At 49.4% G+C, this 23,761-nt stretch overlaps 1 protein-coding gene across 1 annotated transcript in view; it reads right to left on the bottom strand.

Annotated features, from left to right (window-relative positions):
* The window catches only part of Nxn (nucleoredoxin), a 142,347-nt gene that overhangs the window by 14,979 nt on the left and 103,607 nt on the right, over positions 1-23,761 (bottom strand). Inside the window, exons 2-4 of the mRNA XM_052194567.1 lie at positions 4,906-5,023; positions 1,679-1,812; positions 1,176-1,276 (exon numbers count right to left, since the gene is read on the bottom strand). Of these exons, the coding sequence (XP_052050527.1) occupies positions 1,176-1,276; positions 1,679-1,812; positions 4,906-5,023 (353 nt within the window). The remainder of the gene's footprint in view (positions 1-1,175; positions 1,277-1,678; positions 1,813-4,905; positions 5,024-23,761) is intronic.

Genomic DNA, 23,761 nt, shown 5'->3' with positions numbered 1-23,761 from the left:
TATACACTTGTTTGTATGTGTGCTTTTGTGTAGGGGGAAAAGAAAAGGCCAGGAGGAGATGCTGGAGCCCTTGTGGCTGGAGTTCCGAGTGCTTGGTGTCTGTGAGCTGCCCCCTAGCTGTACAGCTGCTGGAGTCAGAACTCTGGTCCTCTGGATGGAGCAGTAAGTGCTCTCGACCACAGAGCTATCTCTCCAGCCCCAACACGTTTGACTTTTACAGCAGGCCTCGACACACACCACAGTTGTGTTCCCTGTGTATGTGTGGTGTGTAAAGAACTACACTAAGCCTACACCTATGACTATACACTAAGAAGCAACAGGGGAAATGAGTATGCTTTAGGTATAGAAAGCACATTAGGGCTGAGCTACGGGGAGGTACAGTGACCAGGGAAGGCACAAAGGAACCTTGCGGGTGATGGAACTGTTCTGTATTTTGATTGGAGGACAATAATAACACGGTAAACACACAGGGCAGAGCTATGGAATGGAAAAACCCAAAACAGATGCAATTTATTTATGTAGAAATTGTGTTTCAAGAGATGTGATATTGTTTAAAACAAAGCTTTAGATGTCTTCAGGCTGGCCTCGGGCCCCTTGCACTGGGACAGGGAATAGTGGGGTGGGAGCACAGGAAATACAGTGTCAAAGCTACAGCGTGACCTCTTGAGAGTTGTCTGTGACCAGGGTCTAGGGAGGCAGAGGCTCCTGCTCTCGCAGTCTGGATCTGGGCTGGGGTTCTAAGCTTACTGATGACGGAATGGGGAGAAGCAGAGACGCCTGAGGCTTAGAGAGACAGGGCCCTGGGGAGAAAACTACACTCCTCGCTTGTGTGATTTCTTATCCACGTGCATTGGTGGAGACCTAGACAAAGTGCATGACCAGATCTATGCAAGACACAGTCACATGGTGCAGTCTCTGGCTCGCCTCCATCCTCTACCCTGTATTCCCCTCACAATCTAGAAAGCTGAACCAAAATTTGATTTCCAGTGAGCCTGCAGTGCACTGGGAAGGGCCTCGGTGTTTGCAGCGAGGTTTACCTCAGCTAATATCCTAGAGCTAGCATCCCTAATCCTTCTCCATGGCCTACACTGAGGAAGACAGATAAGGTAGAAGACACACTTGTAAGCCATTACTGGAAAAGTGGTGTGGTGCTGACACTTGAGGATACACCATACCTGTCTGCGCTAACAAAGATGATCTCGAACTTCTGGCCTGCCTCCTTGATCTTCCGGTAAGATTCCACCAGCACTCTGGTGAGGCTTCGGCAAGGTGGACACTGAAAGACAAGAGCCCTTGCCATGTGACACGGCTTCTTCCCTACCTCCAGCCATTTGCCAAAGGAGGCCAGGTGAGAAGACCTGGGTAGGGCTGGGACAGCAAAGCCCAGACAGAAAAGTAAGCTTTTGTCTCTTCCTGGTAATCAGCATGCACAGCTGTGGCCCCAGCTAACTACATGCAGCAGGCCCTTCCCTTTTGGAGCCTGAGAAATCTTGTCAGGGCAGATGGCTGAGGAGAGGCTGTATCCTTGTCACCATCATCACTGATAGCATTCGCATTTACTGTCGTCACAGAGCAAGGCCAGACCAGGGAACTTCCGCCAGAGCCTCCTACCCCAGAGGCGACACTGCTGACACTGCTGTTCCCTTCAGTCTAAACCAAGGAGAGGCCAAACACTCACCCAGTGTGCAGAGAAATAGACTCCCACGTGAGACCCTTCCAGGCTGCTGCTCTCCAGCGACTGCCCATTACTTCTAAGCAAGGGCCCTGCAATAACTTCCCGGAAGGGTTTAGGTCCCCAAGGGAATTCCAGACCTGAAACAGATAGGCCACAGAGGGTGTGAACATCAAGGCTCTTTATGACAGCCCGGGACCCGGGAGTCTCCAGAACTCTTGGCACGATTGTGTCACTATGCAGAATTTATTAGCTCAGCCACAGGATCTGCAGCCAATGCAGAAATAAAAGAACTCAGTCACCTTCCGTGGGTAGGGGTCTAGAGCCAGGCCCTGGGATATGTAAGGAAAGGAGAAAAGAGATTCTGAAGGAGTATCTTCTGATCACCACATGTACGCTCGAGTTCCAGGACAGCCAGGGCTATATAAAGTGAGGTGGAGCCGGGGGTGGGGTGGGGTGGGGGTTGGGGAGGGAGAAGTGGGGGGGGGGAGGATGAAAAGGCCTCTCTCCAGATGCAGAAGCAAGGACAGAGAGGAGACCAGGCCACAGCAGACCACCTAGATAACTGACAGCTGGGTCTGCTGTACCTGAGTTGGACCACACCCAGATAGCAATCCAATCTCATCCTGCCAGCCCCACGGTTCCCAACCCTGAATGCATGTTAGAACCCACTGTGGGAGTTTTCAAGAGCAATGCTACTGGGCCACACCCTCAGAGATTCAAAAGCAACAGGCCAGGGCTAGAGCCTAGGGAACCAAGAGAGGACTGAAGTATAATAAAAATGAAAATCCATAAAACCCAGATGGTCAGCATTTTGATGACACTTGGACTCCCAGCAGGAAGAGGAACTAACGTGTTCCCAGCTCAACACATTATTTTCTCACAGGGTGGTCCATGGCCCACTGCCTCAAAATCGCCAGGGGCCAAGGATGAGAGTCCAGTTAAAAATGCAGGTGGCCAAGCCCACCCGGAAACCAGAGGACTAAAACTCTATGGAGACTGATTGCTAGGCTGGTTGCTAGGCTGGCCATGTTAATGAGGGTGGGAGTGGGTGGAGAATGAGCTCGCAATGTCCTGATGTTTAAAAAGGGCAATCCTCCTTCTACATAGGAAATCTCAGTCTCTGTCTCTGGTTTGTTTGTTTCTCTCTCCGAGGTCTCACTGGGTATCACTGACTAACCTGGAGCTCAGTAAGTAGACCAGGCTGGCCTCAGAGTTACAGAGCACCACCTGCCTCTGCCTCCCAAGTGCTGGCATTAAGGACCACACTGGCCTTGATTTCCACTTTTTGAGAGTAACTCATGTTGGCTTTGAACTCTGAAACTTCTTAGCCTCCAGAATGTTGGGGCTTCAAGTATGCACTACCACATCCAGCTCCAAATGTGTATCTGTATCTGTATCTCTCTCTCTCTCTCTCTCTCTCTCTCTCTCTCTGTGTGTGTGTGTGTGTGTGTGTGTGTGTGTGTGAGACCAGGTATGAATCCTCCAGTTGGCTCAGTAAGTAAAGCAGCAGTGGAGACCTTTTAAGTCTATTCTTCTAGTGCATGAGGGAAGGTGTTCTAGGGAGACTTCCCAGTATACAGCCATCAGCCATCAGGTCAGCATGAGCAAGGCCATCAGGAACTGGGACTTAAAATGCACCAGGCAAGTCAGAGCACTCACCCCTGAGGCTAAGAGAACAATACAGAGATGGAGATTTGGCTGGGTGACTCCGGGGAACAATCTGAATCCTCCTTAAATCCAAACTTTGGGGGGAGGGCATTCAAGTAAGGGTTTCTTTATAATCTTGGCTGTCCTGGAACTTGCTTTGTAGACCAGGTGGACCTCCAACTCACAGAGATCCTCCTGCCTCTGTCCCCCACATGCTGGGATTAAAGGCATGCTCTACCACTGCCTGGCAAATTCAAACTTTTTTGATAGTCATGAAATTTCAGATTTCAGGACTTAGCACTTGAGAGGCTAGGATAGGAAAAAGAGCACAGATTGGAGCACCCTGGGCTATACAGCAAGTTTCAAGGTAGCCTGGGCAAACAGTGAAATCTTGACTCAAAGGGAAAATAAATAAATAAAAGCAAAAGGTTTCAGATTTGGGGGTTAAGAATGTTCAGGCATGGACGGGTGGTGGTGGCGCACAACTATAATCCCAACACTTGGGAGGCAGAGGCAGGCGGATTTCTGAGTTCAAGGCCAGCCTGGTCTACAGAGTGAGTTCCAGGACAGCCAGGGCTACACAGAGAAACCCTGTCTCAAAAAACCAAAAAAAAAAAAAAAAAAAAAAAAAAAGAATGTTCAGGCATCTGAAAAAACGTGAAAATCTGAAGTCTTACTGCTCCCACCCCAGTGGAGGACAGGGCCTAGTCCTCCTCTGCCTCAGTACTACCGGAGGGATTCAGTTCCATCCTGTCCAATCACAACTCTTAACTCCAAATGCTCATCAGAACTCACTGGGGAGAGCCAGTGAGATTGCTGAGCAGGATATCCTTTGGATGAAGGATGTTATTTATTTATTTTTTGCTTATATCTGTTGTGTACATGGAGGTCAGAGGACAGCTTAGAGACGTCGACTCCCTCCTTCCACCATGTTGGGTCTAGGAGTGGAATCGGGTTGTCAGGCTTGGCAGCCAGTGCTCCCTGAGCTTTCAGCCCTCTCCTCTCTGTGTATACTTTTTGTTTCCATTGAGACAGGGTCTCATTGTGTAGCCCTGGCTAGTGTGGAACTTGCTATGTAGACCAGGCTGGTCATGAACTCAAAGAAATCCACCTGCCTCTGCTTCCTGAGTGCTGGGATTAAAGGTACATACCACAGCACCCAGATACACGATATTTTAAAAGAGGAATCACATACACACACACACACACACAGAGAGAGAGAGAGAGACAGAGAGACACAGAGAGAGAGAGACAGAGAGAGAGCAGACCCTTATTGCTGAGGCAGTTGCTGATACTGAAATAATACTATAATTGGTATCTGGGTTCTTGCTGCTTCCCAACGGCCTCCCCAGTCCTCAGAGCTAAACATTCCTTCTCTGATTCCCATCTGCTTTGGCCCAAGAATTAATGCCCCCTGGAGGGACATTCAGAGCCTTTAAAACTCTTAACCATGACCTAGAGAATAGAGTAATTTTATCAAGACAATATTCTCTAGTCATATAACCCCACTTACTTCATTAGTACTGAGGTCCAGGAGGGGCTAGAGCAGAGAGGTGGGGGAGTCAGATACACCTAAGCCTTACCTTCCGGGTCATCTCGGATCACCAGGAGCCCGTTCCTGCACACGACCTTCCCTGTGGTGGCGTCTAGGAATATTAGCGATGGAATGTTGGAGACTCGGTATTTGTTCCAAAGTTTAAGCTATAAAAAGAAAAGTACAATAAGGTGGTTAAACCCAAACCAAATTAATTGCAGAGTTCTTCCACATCCCCCAGACCCAGGAAGAGATGAAACAATTCGGGAATGACTGGTTCAAACCAGAGCTACCCAGCCATACATTACAGCTTGGGGGCTGTTCATTACAGCCCCCAAGCCCCTGTGGACCTGTAGGGACCCTGAGTCCTAGAAAGGTTCATGTGACAGAGGTGATTGATAGAAGGACATTTAGTCTCTTGCCAGTCCCCAGGAGACAACCTGGTAGTCCCAATAGAGACCTGACATCTTTGGAGTGCAATGGAACCTTAACCAGCTGACCTGGGAGGGGAGGGAGGCACCTCCACCCAGCAGCAGGCAGCAAGCAGCCGCCAGCCATCAGCCAAGGAGGAGGGGGCGGGCTTTCCAACAAGAACAAGTATTTCAAAGGTGCCCCTCTCCACACTTGTCCAGACCTGTGATGGGAATAGCATCTTCATTATGCATGTGTGCGTTTGCCTTGCTGAGCATCGGCAACAAACCTGCGCCAACCCTCAGCCCTCACCGCCACTCCAAACAACCTCGGGGCTTCTGGCAGTGTTGAGGCTGGCAGTGCAACTATTAGACGCCACCCAGGGTCTAAGAAGGAAGCTGAGAACCTGGGAACATCACAGCCCTGGACGGGAAGCCAGATTTTCACAGGCTCTATTGCTTGCTCGTGGCCATGAGGTGAACACCCCTTCGGTGAGGCACGGGGTGCTCAGCCCAGCACCAAACCCACGGAGGGAGATGTTGGGCTTGCTACAGAGCTCCAAACAGAAAGAGGCAAAACATAGCTACAGGAGGGCTGCAAGCCTCCGTTCTGGGGCACCCAGGAGTCCAAGCCAGGGCTTAGTCCAGGGCAGATGGGGCGGGGTTATGTGGAAGACGGGCAACAGGCCTCTGGGTGTGGCTGCACACAGTGGGGGGGAAGGAGTCTGTGGATGGGGCTCTGATGGGATTTAATTCAATTCCAGAGTATCTGCCAAGAAATTCGAGGCTTTACAGACTACAGAGAGAGAGACACATGGCTTGGCAGAAGGGTTGTCGGACCCTGCTTCAAACTGTTTGTCACACTTGATTGCCCATCAACCCCATATTTCTGCTGGGCTCACAAAACAGCCTCTTAACAAGGGTGGCTGTGAGTAGCTCATGGGGCCAGGGCTGCATCATTCCACAGAAACCTGATCCTGGGCTCAGATCAATTGTTCTTTTATTGTTATTGCTTTGAGACTAGGTCTCACCACAGAGCTGAGGTTGTCTTAGCATTAGATATGAAACTCAGGCTAGCCTTGAGTTCTGATCTTCCCTCACCAGTCCCAGCCTTTGATGATGAAACTTCCCGCCCCGCCCCCCCAAGATAGCATTTCTCTGTGTAGCCCTGGCTATCCCAGAAATGGGTCTGTAGACCAGGCTGGCCTGGAACGATGAGGTCCACCTGCCTCTGCCTCTGCCTCTTAAGAGCTGGGATTATCACCATGTGCCACCACCGCCCAGCATATTGATGAAACACTCTTTAGAGGTTTGACAACAAGCAAGACCTCCATGCCACTGGGATTGGTAACTTAAATTTGCTTTGCCAGAGTGCATCCGGGTTACTTAAAGGGGGTATCTGAGGTAGGGGGAGGGTTGTGCACTGGAAAGATGTCTCAGCAATTAAGAGCACTTGCTCCACAATCATGAGGACTGGACTTTAGATCCTACCACCCACGGAACAAGCCAGTATCCCTTTAAACGCCAGTAACCCTAGTTCCAGTGGGAGCTGAGATAATAGGAGGGTAACTGGGGATTGCTGGTTTCCAGCCTAGCTGAGACTTGAGCCCTGGGTATAGACAGAGACTCTGCCACAAAGAAATAAATGAGCCACAGAAGAGGGCACACAATACCTTCTTCCCTGTGGGTGCACATGTGTACACTTGCCCATACTCTTATCCTCTGCCCCCCTTCACTACATGAAGGAAGGAAGGAAGGAAGGAAGGAAGGAAGGAAGGAAGGAAGGAAAGAAGGAAGGAAAGAAGGAAGGAAGGAGAAAAAAATTTAAACAGGAAGATTAAGATCATTGAGTTGAAATTTTTTGTTAAGAATGTAATTTTGGAGAGGGAAAAATGATCACTTGAGAACATTGGGAAACAGCAAAGCACAAAAAATGAGAAGAGTAACCCAGGATCCACTGCTTGGGAAGGCTGAGACCATGCTCCCAGCTCCCTTGCCAATGCGATTGCTGATGTCAGTTTTTCCGATCTGACAGGGAAGACGCACCTTGCTTTCACTGCTCTCGTATATCCACTGATGTCAGTGCACGCACAACTAATAATACATCATAAGTACACATGGCCAACGACACATCGGGTTTTCTCCTTCTATGTTTTAGAACTTGCAAGTGCTGAGATTCACTATGCAGCTACAAACTGAGTGCCTACTATGTGCCTCTTCTAAACACAAGCGGCATGAGAAAGAACAGGGCTGCCAGGCTGTTCTTTAATTAAAGGCACATGTCTTTAATCCCAGGACTCAGGTGGCAGAGGCAGGCAGATCTCTGAATTTGAGGCCAGCCTAGAGAGCTAGCCTAGGACAGTCAGGCTAAACATAGAAACCCTGTTTTGAAAAACAAACCAACTGACAAAAAAAAAAAAAAGAAGAAGCAAGGCAGAAGAAACTAGTGCCCTGGTAGAGCTTCAGGTCTCAAGGAGGGAAAGATGATTAAAAAACAAACAAACAAACAAACCTGGGAAATAATTTCATTTATAAAGAACTAGAAAGAACATCTCACAGGGAAAAGGCAGAATCATGCCTTTTAGAAGGATGGCCCACATTTTAGTGATAGGCACTGCTGCAGGGACATCTCTATGCATATACACATATACATACACATACACACATACACATACACATACACACACATACACACAGACTTGCACACAGCACACACCTATGATGGATGACATGGGGCCACAGACTTTTGTCATGCAATGAAGCAAGACACACGCACAGGGAAGGCCACCTTAGCCCAAGGAACCTGTCAAAAGGCAGAAGGCTGGCTGCTAAGGCCAGAGGAGATGTAGTCTGAGCTATTTATATAGCTCTAGTCCCTTACCTGTGTGTGCTAAGAAAATAGGGCTAGGGTGTAGCTCAGTGGTAATGACAGGTATGTATGTATGTATGTATGTATGTATGTAGATAACAGATTAGATAGATAGATAGATAGATAGATAGATAGAGCCGGGCGGTGGTGGTGCACACCTTTAACCCCAGCACTTGGGAGGCAGAGGCAGGTGGATTTCTGGGTTTGAGGCCAGCCTGGTCTTCAGAGTGAGTTTCAGGACAGCCAGGGCTATACAGAGAAACCCTGTCTCGAAAACAAACAAACAAACAAACAAACAAACAAACAAAAAAGATGACAGACAGGCTGACTGGTAGACTGAATGAACCCCAATTTTTAAATGTATTTTATTTTTATTTTTGTGTATATGTGTGTCTGTATGTATTGCAGGTACCCTTGGAAGCCAGAAGAGGGTATCAGATCACCTGGACGTGGAGTTACTGGTGGTTGTAAGATGCCTGACTTGGGTGCTAGACACTTAAGCAAGTGCTTTTAACCACTGAACCCCAGTAGCATTTTTAAGGGTATCATAGCCAAAAGAAAGTGACGCTGTTAGGGTCCAGGCAGCCTGGGCTCTAAATGCTCGTCCCTTTCCCCTTGGGTCTCAGGAGAACAGCAGGCCGTGGCTCGTGCATCCATTGATGCTGGAGACCTGCTGGCTTACAGGAAACGTTTATTGCTTCTGTGCAATAAGGGACACTGAAAAGTTGGTCTTCTTATAGTCTAACCCCTCATGGTCTAATTTCATGACAATGATTTATTTAGGAACTTATTCATCAGTGAGCTCTGTCTGTGGCTTGGTGCACATTTTTCCAGGCTGTAGATCAGAGTTACTCAGCTTGGAAATAGCGTGGAGGACCCAGACACAGTCATTCTGACCTTTTCTTTTTTAATTTTAAAGTTTTTATTTACTTTTATGTGTACAGGCGTTTTTCTTGCATGTATGTCTGCATACCACACGTATGCCAGATTCCCCTCGGAGGCCAGAAGGGGGTGTCAGCTCCCTGGGAACTGAGGCTCCAGCTCTTGTGTGTTGTCACGTGGGTGCTGGGAATCAAACCCGGTTCTCCAGAAGAGCAGCCTGTGCTCTTAACTGTGAGCCATCTCTCTAGCTATTCTTCTCTTTAAAAATAATTTTTTCATGCATATATACACAACTGTGTGAGTGTACGCTACTGTGTGCAGGCCCATAGAGCCCTAAAGGGTGTCAGCTGTCCTGGAGCTGGGGTGCAGTGGGTTAGGTCTCCTGATGTGGGTGCTGGGGGCCACACCCAGGCCCTCTGGAGAGGAGGATACCCTTTTACCCAATGTGCCATCTCTCCAGTGCCTTGCCCTGGTACCTGAGTCAGATCTTGATGCCTGAACAAGAAAGCCAGCCCTCAGATTGAAGCAGTCATCTTTGCCTGTGCCGAGTCTCTATCACACACAAAAAGACTATGAGAAAAGGTTGTGTTTCCAGAGTGATTCACTCTGCCTTAAAGCCTGCTAAAGGTCTCCCAGGGGCCCCTGAAAACTGGCTTCTTAACCATTTGAGAGTTACAAAGGCATTCCTGCCATAGAAAACTGTACAAATATAGAAAGTCTGTGTGTAATATAATGGAGCCCATGAATCCTGAGGTCCTCTAGTGGGATCTGCAGAACTGTAGCATGACTGTGGGTCCCAGATAAAGACCCTTTGTCTTAAGAGTTCATATGCCAATCTTGACTTTGATTCAATAGGGAAAGATGTGACACCTACCACCTTTCTGTCTGTCATTCAAATGTCCAACATCTGCCCAGAACCTAAGACATAGCACAGGAAGAGTGGGCCAAGTTCCTGCTGTCAGCATCTAGAGTCCCTTCCAGGCTGACGAGTGCCTAGGGCAACCAGATCATCCTTCGTTTTAGTAGTGGTGGTGGTGATGTCTAGATAACTTAGAGCTTCGAGCTAAGTGCACTTTTAAAAAAGCACCCCCAGCAGCCATGAGTTGTGGTGTACATCTTTAATCCCAGCACTCAGAAGGTAGAAGCAGGTAGATCTGTGAGTCTGAGTCCAGCCTTTGTTTACACAGTTCTAGGACAGCCAAGGCTACATAGAGAGACCTTGTCTCCAAATCTACCACCTCCAAAAGTGAGCTTGTATTCTTCTCAGTATTACAGTGGAACTTTTTGGGGGATGCTGAGGACTGAACTGAAGGCCTCATGCATTCCAGGCAAGTGTCCCCTACCACTGACCCCCAGACCCCCACATCTAATCATCAGCACTTTTTCATCATCTAAGGGATTCATCTGGGGGGGAAACACTAGCATGGAAAGAAAACAGGCCGCCAAGTGGCTGGGCTGTCATCCTGGCCCTGAACCTGACTAGACTTGCGTGGACAGGTCTCTCAGAGCATGTACTACCCACCGCAGGGTGTTTGAGCCCAAGGAAGGTGTCACACATGGAAACACTTCAGTTTTCAAAGCCACACCCACTCGGGATGCTTCATTAACGCTCGGATCCATTTATGATTACTTCCCCGTGTCTTGTCAGCGTCTGCTTCAAAGACTGTTTCTGTGTCAGCTTTGTTTTACAGTTAATCAATCAACTGCACAGTTAGCAGGCTGTAAATGAGATGACTTACAGAATGGGGGCTTCCTTCTGGACACAGTTATTTTGCTGTAAGCATCTTATGCAGCACTAGACATTTGGAGGCCCTGTTTTATGTCATCTGCTTGCAGTTGCCTCTTAACTCCTTATCCTTACCTTCAGATTTTCCGATTATATTATATAAATAGATGTGATGTGCACACACACTATATGTTTTTAAAAACTCATATATATATATATACACACACACATATACACATATACATCATTTAAAAAAAAAAACAGTGGTATTAGACTGTTCAGGTTAGCCTTGAACTCCTGGTCTCAAGCCATCCTCCTGCCTCATCTGTCTACGCAGCTGGGACTACAGGCGTGTGGCGCGTGTCCTCACACCCTGCTGCAATGCTTTTCTGCTTTTGCCTCTGTGGGTTTTGCTAAGAGAATCCTGACACCACTTCTTACTCTGGAAGGAATCCGTACTTGGTTTCCTGCCTCTGGCTTGAATGACTAAAAGCTTGGAAACCCAGTACAGCCTGCCGGGGATGGGCGTGGGAGGGAGGAGCTGCTGAGTCAGGCCCTTCCCATCCAGCTGCCTTTGAACCCCAAGGCAGGATGGAGGGTGAGAGCTCATAGTCCACTGGATTCAGGAGATTTTTTTTTTTTTATGGTTAATGGCAAAGTTAGTGTTTTAATCTTTTAAGATCCTGCTGGGGTCAAACCTGGACTTTGATGTGTCAGGCACCAGTGCCCCTGAGCTATGTCGGTCGCCGGTACAGCCTATACATTTTTAAAAGGGTCACATACACAGCCACTGCTGTGGTTGGAAAGTGTGGGGGGTCTTTCATGCCCACACCTGCCCCCCAGTGAGCATCCTGGCAGAGTCTACCCAAGGTTAATTCTGTCGGCACCTGTCACTCACAGGACCTCTGTCTTCCAGCTTCCTAAAGGCCAGGTGACTGTAAACTCCTAACACTTAGAGATCTGAATGTTAAAATATGAATGATTAGGACTGGGGAGAGGCTTACTAGGTAACAGTGCTTGCTGCAATGGGATTCCCCCAGTATCTGATAGTACAGACTGTTCCAACATGGCGGGTCCACAGAACATCACTGGGTCTCAATGGCCATAGTTAAAAAAAAAAAAAAAGAAAAAAAAAAACAGGACAACTTACATTCTTTTCTGTTCTACCTACTTACACACACACACACACGCACGCGCGCGCAGAAATGCCAAACAGCTGGGCAGTAGTGGTGCACGCCTGTAATCCCAGCACTTGGGAGGCAGAGGCAGGCAGATTTCGGAGTTCAAGGCCAGCCTGGTCTACAGAGTGAGTTCCAGGACAGCCAGGGCTACACAGAGAAACCCTGTCTCCAAAAAACCAAATCCAAACCGCCCCCCACAAAAAAAAAAAAAAATCAAGAGAGAGAGAGAGAGGCCATACAAAGGCCCATGCAGCCCTTCCCCTCCCACGAATATATACACCACCTGTAGACTTGATCCTTACCCACCCACAAATAAACAAATATTGATGGATAGTTTGCCAAACTCAGAAGCAAGGCAACCCAGGAAAGAAACAAAGAGGAGGCAACATTAGCTCAACTTGGCAGAAATCACAAGGGATGACTAAACCGGCTATCCAGTTTCTAGAAAATTCCTATCCTGGGCCTGATGGCAGGTTCTGGTTCCAAGGTTGCGGTTGGAACTATCAACCCAGAGATGCTGGCCAGAAAATCTCTGATGGTGAGCCATGAGGCAATGCTATCACAAGGGGCAGGCCCGGAACTTGTGAGCTGTAAGGATGCCGAGCGCAGAGAACAGCTAAACCACTCGCTCGCTCCATTAGCCAGCACCGCAGATGATTCTGGGAAGCGCAATCTGGTGATTTCTGAGAAAGCTCAGCTCCTGAGTGTGACCCCCAGATCTGCTCTCAGGCTAAGAACCACCCCTGCGCTTGACAGAGGGCTAGGGGCTAAGCTTTTATTTCTCAACAGCTGCTGCAAATCTGTGGGATGAAGCCAGAGCTGACACAGATGTAGGATTAATCAGCAGGCCTCGTGGTCAGGTCAGCCGGAGCCTCCTCAGGCAAACAACCCCCTGCCCTTTCACCCAGCTCTGACTACAGTCACAAGCCACCCTTTCTGTTCAAGGCACTCAAAAACACACCCTCGCATGGGTCCTACCTTCTTAAACTAACACAGCCTGAATCATAGCAGAGAGCCAGAGGTAAAATCCCCTTCTCCCCACCTCCAACATCAAGGCAATAGAGACCTTACAGGACCTCCAGCCAGACTACCAGTCTCTGAGTCAGCTCCAGCCACTCAGTGACCTCAAGGAAGAGAGAGCTAACCTCTCCCTGAGCTCCCCCCTCTGTGACATGGGGTAACAGATCCTACAGTCATGGACTGAGCGAGGTGAAGAGCCGATGAGTTGCTCCCAGTGCCTGGCCCAGGTGAGCGGCACCTATGAGACTTTATTCTAGCCCCAGAGGTCACAGCAGACGTTTGATCCCCTCGCTCCTGCAGCATGACTTCCTTCCGGGATGCGATTTGGATTGCGGGAGGCGGAGCTGCGGCAGTGCTCAGTGGGCTATGTATTCTGCAGACGGACGCTGGGTGAGCTGATTGGTGGTGGTGGTGGTGGTGGTGGTGGTGGTGGTGGTGGTGGTGGTGGGGATGTGTCAAATGCCAGTATGATCAGGCTCTTCTCCCTCTCTGATAATGCCCTGCCCTCTTCCCAACCCTCCTTTCATTGGAGTCATCACAGAGAACAGAACAGCATGTGGACTGGGCCCCGCTGGTCAGATTCATCACTAGCTTATGAGAACTCAGCAGCCTCCCACCATGCAATTGTAAGACAGGATTTGGAGGAGCGGGTCAGGGTCTCATCCGAGCTGGTCAGGAACTCGCTGTGTAACCCAGGCTATCTTTGAGTCTGAGATCTTCCTGTCCTAGTCTTTTGAGTATATAATAAGACTGTGGGGTCTTGACCACATATGCATGCACACACGGTAAAGCTGATGGTGCCACCTGCCAGAGAAAGAAGCAAAGGAGCCGAAAAGAAGACTGGCTCGATCAACTATGCCAGGAAGGGCTCGGCATGCTAAATAAACCCCTACACGTGACCACCTCCGTGGTAAGAGGGTGTGTGGGGAGTCACCAGAACTGCCATGCATGAGTGATTTGCTCCTCATCAGTGCAATCTTTAGTCCAAGCCCAGTTTGTGGGAGGGCAATGTGGACCAGTAAAACCGCCTGGCCTGCATCTGCCCAGACCCTGACCCTGTGGTACACTGGGTAGGTAGGTGATCTTTGCCTCTGTCACATCGTCTCTCAGAGCCTCAGCTTCCTCAGGAGAAAAATGGGGATTATAATATTGCTTCATACCACACTGTGAGGATTAAGGTTTTAAAAACGACGGCTTTGTGCATAAGGCTCTGGGTTCTATCCCCAGCACCGTGACAAAAACACAAACAAAAAAACACTGCCACTTCTCTAGACCAACGGTGATGGCGTCTCTGACCTTGGCCTAGCACCTCTGTCAGCTGCAGGTTCCTAGTCTGGGGGGAGGGAAGGAAGGACACGACCTCTTAGGCCTGGTATCCATTTGGGATACCTTCAGACACAACAGACAGGGTGACACCCTACCTGGTAAACGCCAGGTCCCTCTCTGCCTGGGGCGTGAGCACTCACGTCTCAGAGCTTTGCTCCCCTTGCAGGACACTCTGTAATGTGCCACTCTGCTGCTGGAAGAAGGAGAAGGAGGAAGCCCAGATGCCAATTCCATTTCTTCCCCGGCGTCCCTGGCAGCCAGTCTCCCACTCGTCGCTGGTGCACTGGAAGGTCTCCTTCCATAGTCATGCCTCCTGGCAAGGGCTTAGCTTAGAAACCACCCTCCTCCTAGAGGACCATTGCATTTTGGGGTTATCGAGGCAGGAACCAGAGGGCAGGAAATGGGAACACGGGCTCTGGGGTTTGGACACTGTCTCTGCCACCTTGGGGAAATTACCCTCCACATGCTTCGCTCTATGCCAACCACCAGCTGCTTTGTAGCCCCTCCTGCCCGGGACATAGAGTGGGCCACACACCGGAGGTGCTCAGAAGTGTCTCTGGTACACGGTCCACTGAGGAGGCAGCCCCGTGCTGGGTGCTTAGGTCACCAGAGTGCCACTGGCCCTGTCAGGCCTGGGACAAAGCACCATCCACATAAGTCCCCTCTCTAAGAGGGTCTTTCTGCCAGAGGGTAGGCACATGGATTCAGATCAGGAAAGTGGGGGTGGGCTGGGGCTGGGGAGCCTGCTACACAGGAGAGGCTACACAGTGATAGCCTCTGCCCTTAGACGGTGGTGGCTTTGAGTGGAGCAAAGAGCAGACAGGAATGAAACTGCGGCCTGCACAAGAAACCCCGGCTATGTTACAGAGCAGACTCTTTCCAGGCCTGCTCCGACCCATTGTTCTTCCTCTCTCACAGCAGGGGAGTCACTAAGATGGGGCCATTAGTTACAACCACAACCAGAGACAGGGTCTGTCTGATGGGTACCACACAGGTCGGAACCAGGCGTTGAAAGCACAGAGGCAGATCTCTTTGTGGCTCAGATGTCTGTATTGGATGCCCAGCTACATAGACAAGGTCTTGCTGTGTAGCCCAGCTGGCCTTGAACTTGAGATCTTCCTGTCCCAGTTTCTATGTCCTTCGTAGTACCCCAAGTGCTGTGATTACGGGAGCGGGCTCCTATGCCTGGCAGATCAGATTTGGCTTTTTTTTGATGGGGAAGGCTGTAGTAGGATACTAGCAAGGAGAGTGCAGGAGCTGGAGAGAGTGTAGCCTAGAAATGGAGGAACTAGACAGAGGGACCCAGGGAAGCGAGGCACACTCGAAGAACCAGACCTCCTCAAAAGTCACCTGAAAAGCAGCGTAGTTCCCAAAATCCATCCAGGGAGCCTTGCATTCAGACTGATTTCCGTCAACAAGTATAAATCGGTGTGATTAAAGTCTAAAAATACCAAGGTCCCCTTTACTGAGCCATGGTGGCACAGGCCTTTCGTTCCAGCACTCAGGAAGCAGAGGGAGGCAGATCTCTGTGAGTCTGAGGCCAGCTTGGTCTATACAGCAAGTTGCAGGCCAGGTGGGCCTATATAGAAAGATCCTTCTCAAACAAACAAGCAAACGAACTTTACAAATGCCACAATTCAAAAAGCCTCTGAATTCATCTAGTACAGGGCTGGCTTGGACCGCTCAGTACCTAATGCTTGGAATATGGTATCATTTCCAGCACCCTTTAAGGAGGGTCGTAGACCAAGCTGTTTACTTTCTTGCCTGAATGGCTCGATGATTCGGGAGATGAGCAGTGTTCTGAGACTACAAAGAGGCATATGGCTTCCAGGATCTTCCCTGCCAGCACCGCAGATGCAGCCTAGGGGAAGTGGCCGGGCTTCCCCACGCTGGATTTCCCACAAGCTGACAAAGGGATCGCTTACAGCCCATCTGGTCCCAAAACCTCCGCTGAGCAGAGTGGCTTAGAAGAGCCTTGTAATAACAGGCGGGCTGGAAGAGCGAAAGAAACACTGTGAGTTTTCCTCTGACACCGGGACAAATGGCTAGTTTGGGTCTGGAACCTGACAGACAGGCGCCCCAACCCCAAAGGCAGTCATCTAGTGGGGGACAGAGTTTCTATGATTTGTGTCACTGTGGGTGTGCTGATAGAGCTGGAAGAGTGTCCCCATTTCCCTGTGCTCACACCAAGCAGGACCCTTTTGCTTAAACTGTGCTAACTGGTTTTGTGTGTCAACCTGACACAGGCTAAAGTTATCACAGAGAAAGGAGCTTCATTCAGCTGGGGAAGTGCCTCCATGAGACCCAGCTGTGGGGAATTTTCTTAATTAGTGATCAAGGGGGGGAGAGCCCCTTGTGGGTGGTACTACTTCTGGGTTGGTATTCTTGGGTTCTATAAGAGAGCCGGATGAGCAAGCCAGGGGAAGCAAGCCAGTAAGAAACATCCCTCCATGGCCTCTGTATCAGCTCCTGCTTCCTGACCTGCTTGAGTTCCAGTCCTGACCTCCTTTGGTGATAAACAGCAATTTGGAACTGCAAGCTGAATAAACCCTTTCACAACTTGCTTCTTGGTCATGATGTTTGTGCAGGAATAGAAACCCTGACTAAGACAAACACAAAGACCTTGGTCTGTAGCAGCTTTTGAGAGACATGTCACCTGTTTTCAATCCACAGCATTAAGGTCAGAACTTAGAGGGAAATTTTCTATACCAGATCCTGACAGGATCCACAGGCTAAAATGAAAGGGAAGAGCAGAAGCTGGTGGGTAGAGGGGTAGAGGGGTGGAGGGGTAGAGGGGTGGGAGGTGGAAGGGTGGAGGGGTGGAAGGGTGGAGGGGTGAGGGGGTGGAAGGGTGGAGAGGTGAGGAGTGGAAGGGTAGAGGGGTGGAGGGATGGGATGGTGGAAGGGTGGAGGGGTGGAGGGGTGGAGAGGTTGGGGGTGGAAGTGTGGGGGTGGGGGGTAGAAGGGTGGAGGGGTGGTGTACGCCTTTAGTCCCAGCACTTAGGAGGCAGAGGCAGGCAGATCTTGGAGTTCAAGGCCAGCCTAGTCTACATAGCCTGTTCCAGGACAGCCAGGGCTACACAGAAAAATCCTCTCTTGAAAAATCAAGGGGGCCAGGCGGTGGTGGCGCACACCTGTAATCCCAGCACTCTGGGAGGCAGAGGCAGGCAGATTTCTGAGTTCGAGGCCAGCCTGGTCTGCAGAGTGAGTTCCAGGGCAGCCAGGGCTACACAGAGAAACCCTGCCTCGAGAAAAACCAAATCCAAAAAAAAAAAAAAAAAAAAGAAAAACCAAGGGGACCAGAGGAAGAAAGCCTGAGAACGGCAGCCTCTTTGAAGGAAGACCATGCCTTGCAGATCTGGGGATCTGCTAGGGTACCCGCTTGTCCAGGTAGTGTTACCTCCCACCCCCTTGGCTGGAAGACAGTAGACGGAACCGATTCACCCCGACTGGCCAAGCCCTTCTCGCTCCACAGTAGTCTAAGTCAATCACTTACAAGAACAGATAAAGGCGCTTTGCAAAAATGGGCCAGTGAGGCTTCTTTGTTAGTTTATTTTTTTATTTATTTTTATTTTGTGTGTATGGCTGTTTTGCCTGAATGTGTGACTGAGAATCATGTGTGGGCTTGGGTATCAGATTCACTGGAACTGGATAGTTATAAGCTGCCATGTGGGTACTAGGAATCAAACCTTGGTCCTCTTGAAGGGCAGCCAGTGCTATTCGCTGCTGAACCATCTCTCCAGCCCTCTGTTGGCATTTTACATTGAGAAATAAATCATACCAGGGAACATTCTGTGTCTGAAAACAGATACCCATCTCTGTCTCCTCTCAGCAACAGTGTTAGCCCAGGGGACAGGACAGAAGGGCTCCCCCAGACTCCTCAGTTCTTGCCAGGCTGACAAGCTAGCGGCTCACAGCTTCAGGCTGATGTCCTGCGAACCTTCAAAGAGCCGGGCACGGGCAGAGCCCATTTCTCACACGCTATAGCCATCAGCGAACCCACGAAAAAGAGATGACGACTGGACAAGGTGGGCATGAGGGGGTTTTAGATGTGATCTGCTAAGTCAACAGCAAAAGGGAATTCCATCCTTCCAGAATGCCCACCACCACACAGAGCTGGCCACCAAAGACCACTTCAGTCTACACTGACAGAGTACCCACAGGGAACCAAACCCCATGACGCTTATATCTTGGGTGCCCTTTGTCTTCAGGCCAACAGAGTGAGCTGGCTGCTTCTCACCCGTGACCCACGGAGGAGGCACGAAGACCACGTGGGCCCCTCCTGCACCTTACACACTCACCATGGTTCCTAAACTGCCATTCGCTGAGTTGCCATCTGAAACAGAAAATGGAGCAGCTAGCCTCAGAGAGTTGTGCAGCTTCCAGCAGATCAGGAATGCGATTGCATAACGCCTCCTAAACCAAACGCTATAAATTACAAGCCGGAGGGCCCAGCTTTTCCATGTCAGCTCTCCAAAACGAAAATAAGAGCAGGAAATGTAGTCTGCGCGAAGGGTGGAAACGGTTTTTCTGTCAGTGGCACCCGTACGGTTCCTAGTTCAGAACCCAGCACAGCACTCTTCCCAATTTCCTCCTTGACTGTTATTTCATCAGGAGACAAAATGTGTCCCCTTCCCCTCCCTGGCTGCATACAGAGCTCTGTTTTCTTGGCAGATCTTTCTGAGTGCCCAGTTATAAATCCCTTGTTACCACTTTCCTGCTTCAGGAAGTCCCCACTGAGCTCAGGCCAAATGACAAGGAGAGGAAACATTTACAATGACGTGAGAAATTCCCAGTCTGGGGTGGGGGGTGGAGATCAAAGATAATCCTAAGTGCTGGGTCTGCAGGAGCCTGGCATGTGAATGCCCTCCATAAACTGGACTGGATTGGTCCAAGATGGTAACATCACCTCATGGGGAAGCCTTCTCTGCTCTGCAAGCAGCATCCGCCACACTGCCACGGGCCAGCAGTATCTGGGGTGAAAGGAGTCAGTCGGATCTCATCCTGAGAAGCTGTGATTGCCAGGTCCCAAGATGCTCTGTGTAGAACCGGAGTGGCCTGCACTGTCTCCCTCTACCAGTGCCTTGAAAGGATTCCACGGCACAATGAAATAAGGAACAGCAGGGAAACCGAGAAGGAGGTAAATTGTTTGGAAACCAGGAGACAGGGTGGAAAAGACAAAATTCAAGACAGATGTGAGTGAGCCACAAACATATGTCCTTGAATTGATGCATCCAAAGGATTCCTGTAGAATAAAGGAAAAAGGGCGACACACGCAGTACAGAAATAAACACAGGAGTAAGCGTGGAGTGCGGCGTGGCTCTCCTCTCTTCTCACAAAGCAAGTCCGTCTCTCTCTTTCTCTGCTAGATAATGCCGTCATCAAACTGGGTGTGAGAAGGATTCAGGAAGATACACGAGTAATGAAGTAGAGGCTGTCAGAAGTCCCTGTCACTCTCAAAAGGGATGTCAACCACCAACAATTTATTTCTAATTACCGAGTTGTTCTTAATCTCGAAAAGGCACTGATGCAAATAATAGTGTTTGCTGAGTTCATGCCTAGTCGTTAAGGAAAAAAAACAAAAACCAAGCAGGAAATTTAGATGGGCATTCCCATCAAAACACGGGCATCTGAGACTGAGGTTGGAAAGTCATTTTTACAACTCACGTAAGTGTGTGCATCACCTCTAAACAGCACACAGTTGCTTCCAAACGTCTCACGGGGAGGAAGAAAACGTAAGTAGCCCGTTTGGCTGGGTTAACTTCTCTGGTTTGTTACAAAGGTGACAAGAGAGGACTGGATTCACCTGGATGGTCAAGTATCACATTTCAGGATGCAGTTAGGCACAAATTCCGGTCCACTCCATGAACATGTCTGGTGGTTTGTCATCAATAGGCACTTAATGAACAACTAAATCCAACTGTTCGCACCAGATGGCGTGGGGGACAGAGAGATTAAGACGGTGCTTTCTGCCTTTAAGGGAAGAGCAGAACCTAATAAGTATGCAAGCCAGCTTCCTCTCCGGTCAGGCATCTGAGGTGCCCTCCCCACCCCCACTCACATCTCAGCATCTGAAAGCCCAGCACCAAGCTTCTTCCCTATGCTCCAGCCCTCTGGCTGTGGGTGTCCGCAGCAGGTACACAGAGACACTTGGCCTTGAATGTGATCATTCTCTCTCTTGGGAATGTAAGAGCTGGATACAAAGATGAATTCAGTAAGACTGGAGGTGTCAGGGCTGGAGAGATGGCTCAGTGGTTAAGAGCACTTGCTGTCCTTGCAGAGGACCTGGATTCAGTTCCCAGTTCCCAGTGCCTACATGATTCTCACAATTGTGTGTGACTAGTTCCAAGAGATCTGACACCTTCTCAGGCTGCTGGTGATATACATACATACATACATACGTGCAGGCAAAGCACACAAACACATGAAACTAAACTAAATAAACCTAAAAATAACAACAACAAACAAAAACCCCACAGGGCTATTGCAGGCTACCCACAGTGATCCTTTTAGCCCTTGGGACAGCCTCTCCCTTCAAGCTCTTGGACCCTGGTAGCCTGCCCCTTTATCTCCGGAGACAGTGACCATTTCCTGAGTGCAGTGGGGATGGGAACAAGGCAGGCGCTGGGAGGAGGAGGAGGGCCAAACACTCGCGGCAAGTATTTTGTTGAGCTTGGAACAGTGAGAAACAAAGCAGAAGGAAGAGATGGCATTAAGACCTTGGAGGAGAAGAGAATGGAGAGAAGCAAAAGGCAGAGACTGCAGCCCCAACAGGGTGGAACCATGCTTCCAAAACCAGACTTCGGTGTCTGGTCCCGCTGTGTCCCAGCTGCACTCCATTTCCTGGCGCTGGATACCCGCGGGATTAACGACTATTCTGAGTCTAACCCAGTCTACTTATGCCAGCTTGAGTGAATTTCTGTTCCTTGTAAACAATTCCTCAGACAGACTTGGTATGTCCGAGTAGGGAGAAGCCCTCCCTGCTTAACACAGCAGTAAAGGGAGAAAAGCAAAACCATAATACTCCTGGTGCTCTAAGGCCTTTCTCCCCCACAGCACCTCCCCCTCCACCCCCCACCCCCAGCCAAGGCAGCCACAGCCTAAGCACACCCAGCCCTATTATCTTTTTTCTTTTTGTACACAAATTTAAAACCCTTTCCATAGTAACTGATAACTCATCATAGGCTTTCTCCCGCAATTGAGTTTAAAAGCATAACTACTATGCATTTCTTTTCCTTTCAAGATTTGAAACAGAAGATTCACTTACAAGGTAGATCTTCATGACTTTGGTATTCTATTTTCCTTTCCTTATTAACAATTTTTTACCTTTTCACTTAAAAGAAGCATCGTAAGGCTTCCCCTTGGCATGCCTGAATTGCTGCCACCGCACTAACTGTTGTGCTTTGGGGCAATTATTAACTAAAGTAAGGGTTGCTTGAACAGAAGCACTGCTGTCCCTAAACCATCTGTCCACTAACAAAGACGGTTATGAAGAAACTGATGGGAGGGTAGCATATACAATGTGGATATGCAGGGTAACAGCTGGGATTGTACAAGATGTCCTCCTGCAACTTCAGAACAACGTGCAGTTTAAAACCTACCAGCCGTAGGTTTTAAAACTTATGTAGCCCAGGTTGGCCTTTTTACAATTCTCCATGCAATGTCCTCAGATTGTCGGTAACTGTAACGTATGGAAGTCAGAACTAGAGACCACCAAAAACCCAAGGGACCACTGTGTCATTCTTCTATGTGCCCAGGGCTTTAAGGCTCACACTCTTCCTCATCCTGGGGCTGCAAACTGACTTTCCAAGGAGGACAGAACAAATTGGTCCCAGGACTGTTTCACTCTGTGCCAACCACCAGCCCTGGAAATGGCAGTACTTTTAAAATGTAAGCTGAAAATACGATTTGCATGTCATGTTGTATGTATGCAGATGTGCGAAGAGACTGCCTCTTGGACTGTGGCTCCAAGGGAAGGTGGCTGTGAACAAACCCCAACTTGACAAGAAAAGCTATTCATTTGCATTCCCCAATTGTGGCCCCTCCTCCAGACAGCTCTGTCTCCATGGTGTGCCACACCACAGCTGAGGGAGAAGGGAAGAAAAGGCTGGAGCTTTTCCAACAGATAAGATGAAGAATCAGTTAAGGAAAACAAACAGAAACGGATAGGATGGCACACGTGCCTATAATCCCAATAGCTCAAGGAGGCTGACTTGGTAGGATAACCACAAGATCAAGGCCAACCTGGGCTACATTAGTGAGTACTAGGTCAGCCAGGACTACCTAGCAAAACCTTTCCACAACAAACAATCAAACAAATCATGCATGTCCTCTACAACAGGGTAGATGCACGTCCTTTAAAGGTGGCTTCTGTCGTGAAGCTCACTGAGCACAGGGCAGGGCCTTGCACACGTGTGTGGTGTGTGTGTGTGTGTGTGTGAGTGTGCTCTAGCCTGCAGCTCCATTCCTAGCCCAATATGTTCCCAATATGTGACATCCAGCAGCAGGTACAGCAGATCCCCAACTTCAGTGTTGAACAAATGTCCTAGGCCAGGTGCACCAGCCTATAGGCTGGTCCCAGAAGGCACAGGTGCCACACCGGTAGCATAGGGCTTTTGAGACTGTGACAGAAGTGACTTTCTCTTCCCTGAGAGAAATGTCCCCAGGAACCCAGACCTTGGATAGTGCCTCGAATCAGTTGCTTAGCAAACAAAGTGCTGTGGCTTTCTAAGCAGAAACCACACACAAATGAGTTCTCCATGAGGCGAGCCAGCGCTGGGACATGCTGGCCATTTTAAGGAGCACAATGACCCTGTCAGCCCTCAGCAGATCCGAACTGCTAAATGACAACACATTTCAGACTGGTCTCTGGAGCACCCTAGTAGAGCCCTGTGTCCAGAAGGAGGAAACCTTGGTGGAGAAGCCTGCCTCTGGCACCCTTGTGGTCTGTTCTAGGTTGAACAACAGGAAGCCCCTGTGGTCTCTAGCTGAGATGGCAATGCAGACAGGCAGGGTGCAGGGTGAGATTATGTCCTGCTCCGGCCCCCACAGAGGAAGAGCTTAGACAGCTGGGGCAAGGAGGGAGGCTGTGATTGATAAAACGCTGCCACTGCCGCTGCCACCGCCTCTGCAGCTACCATCACCACCACCACTGCCACCACCACCACCACCACCACCACCATCAACAACAACAACAACAACATCTCGTCATCATCAACAACAATGTCAGGCAGTGGTGAAGCATGCCTTTAATCCCAGCAGTTGGGAAGGGGAGGCAGATGGATCTTGGAGTTTGAGGCCAGCCTGGTCTACAGTGTGAGTTCCAGAACAGCCAAGGCTACACAGAGAAACCCTGCCTCAAAAACAAACAAACAAACAAACAAACAAACAAACCCAAAACCAACAGCAACAACAACAAAAGAAGAAAAAAAAACGAAAGAAAAAGCAAGTAAGAAGACAGACAACAGTAGGAGGGACTCAGTGGTTAAGAG

The sequence above is a fragment of the Apodemus sylvaticus genome, chromosome 10, assembly GCF_947179515.1.
Source record: "Apodemus sylvaticus chromosome 10, mApoSyl1.1, whole genome shotgun sequence".
In the NCBI taxonomy this organism is placed as follows: Eukaryota; Metazoa; Chordata; class Mammalia; order Rodentia; family Muridae; genus Apodemus; species Apodemus sylvaticus.
Note: the sequence above shows the minus strand (reverse complement) of the source record. Positions and strands in the feature narration are given on the sequence as shown.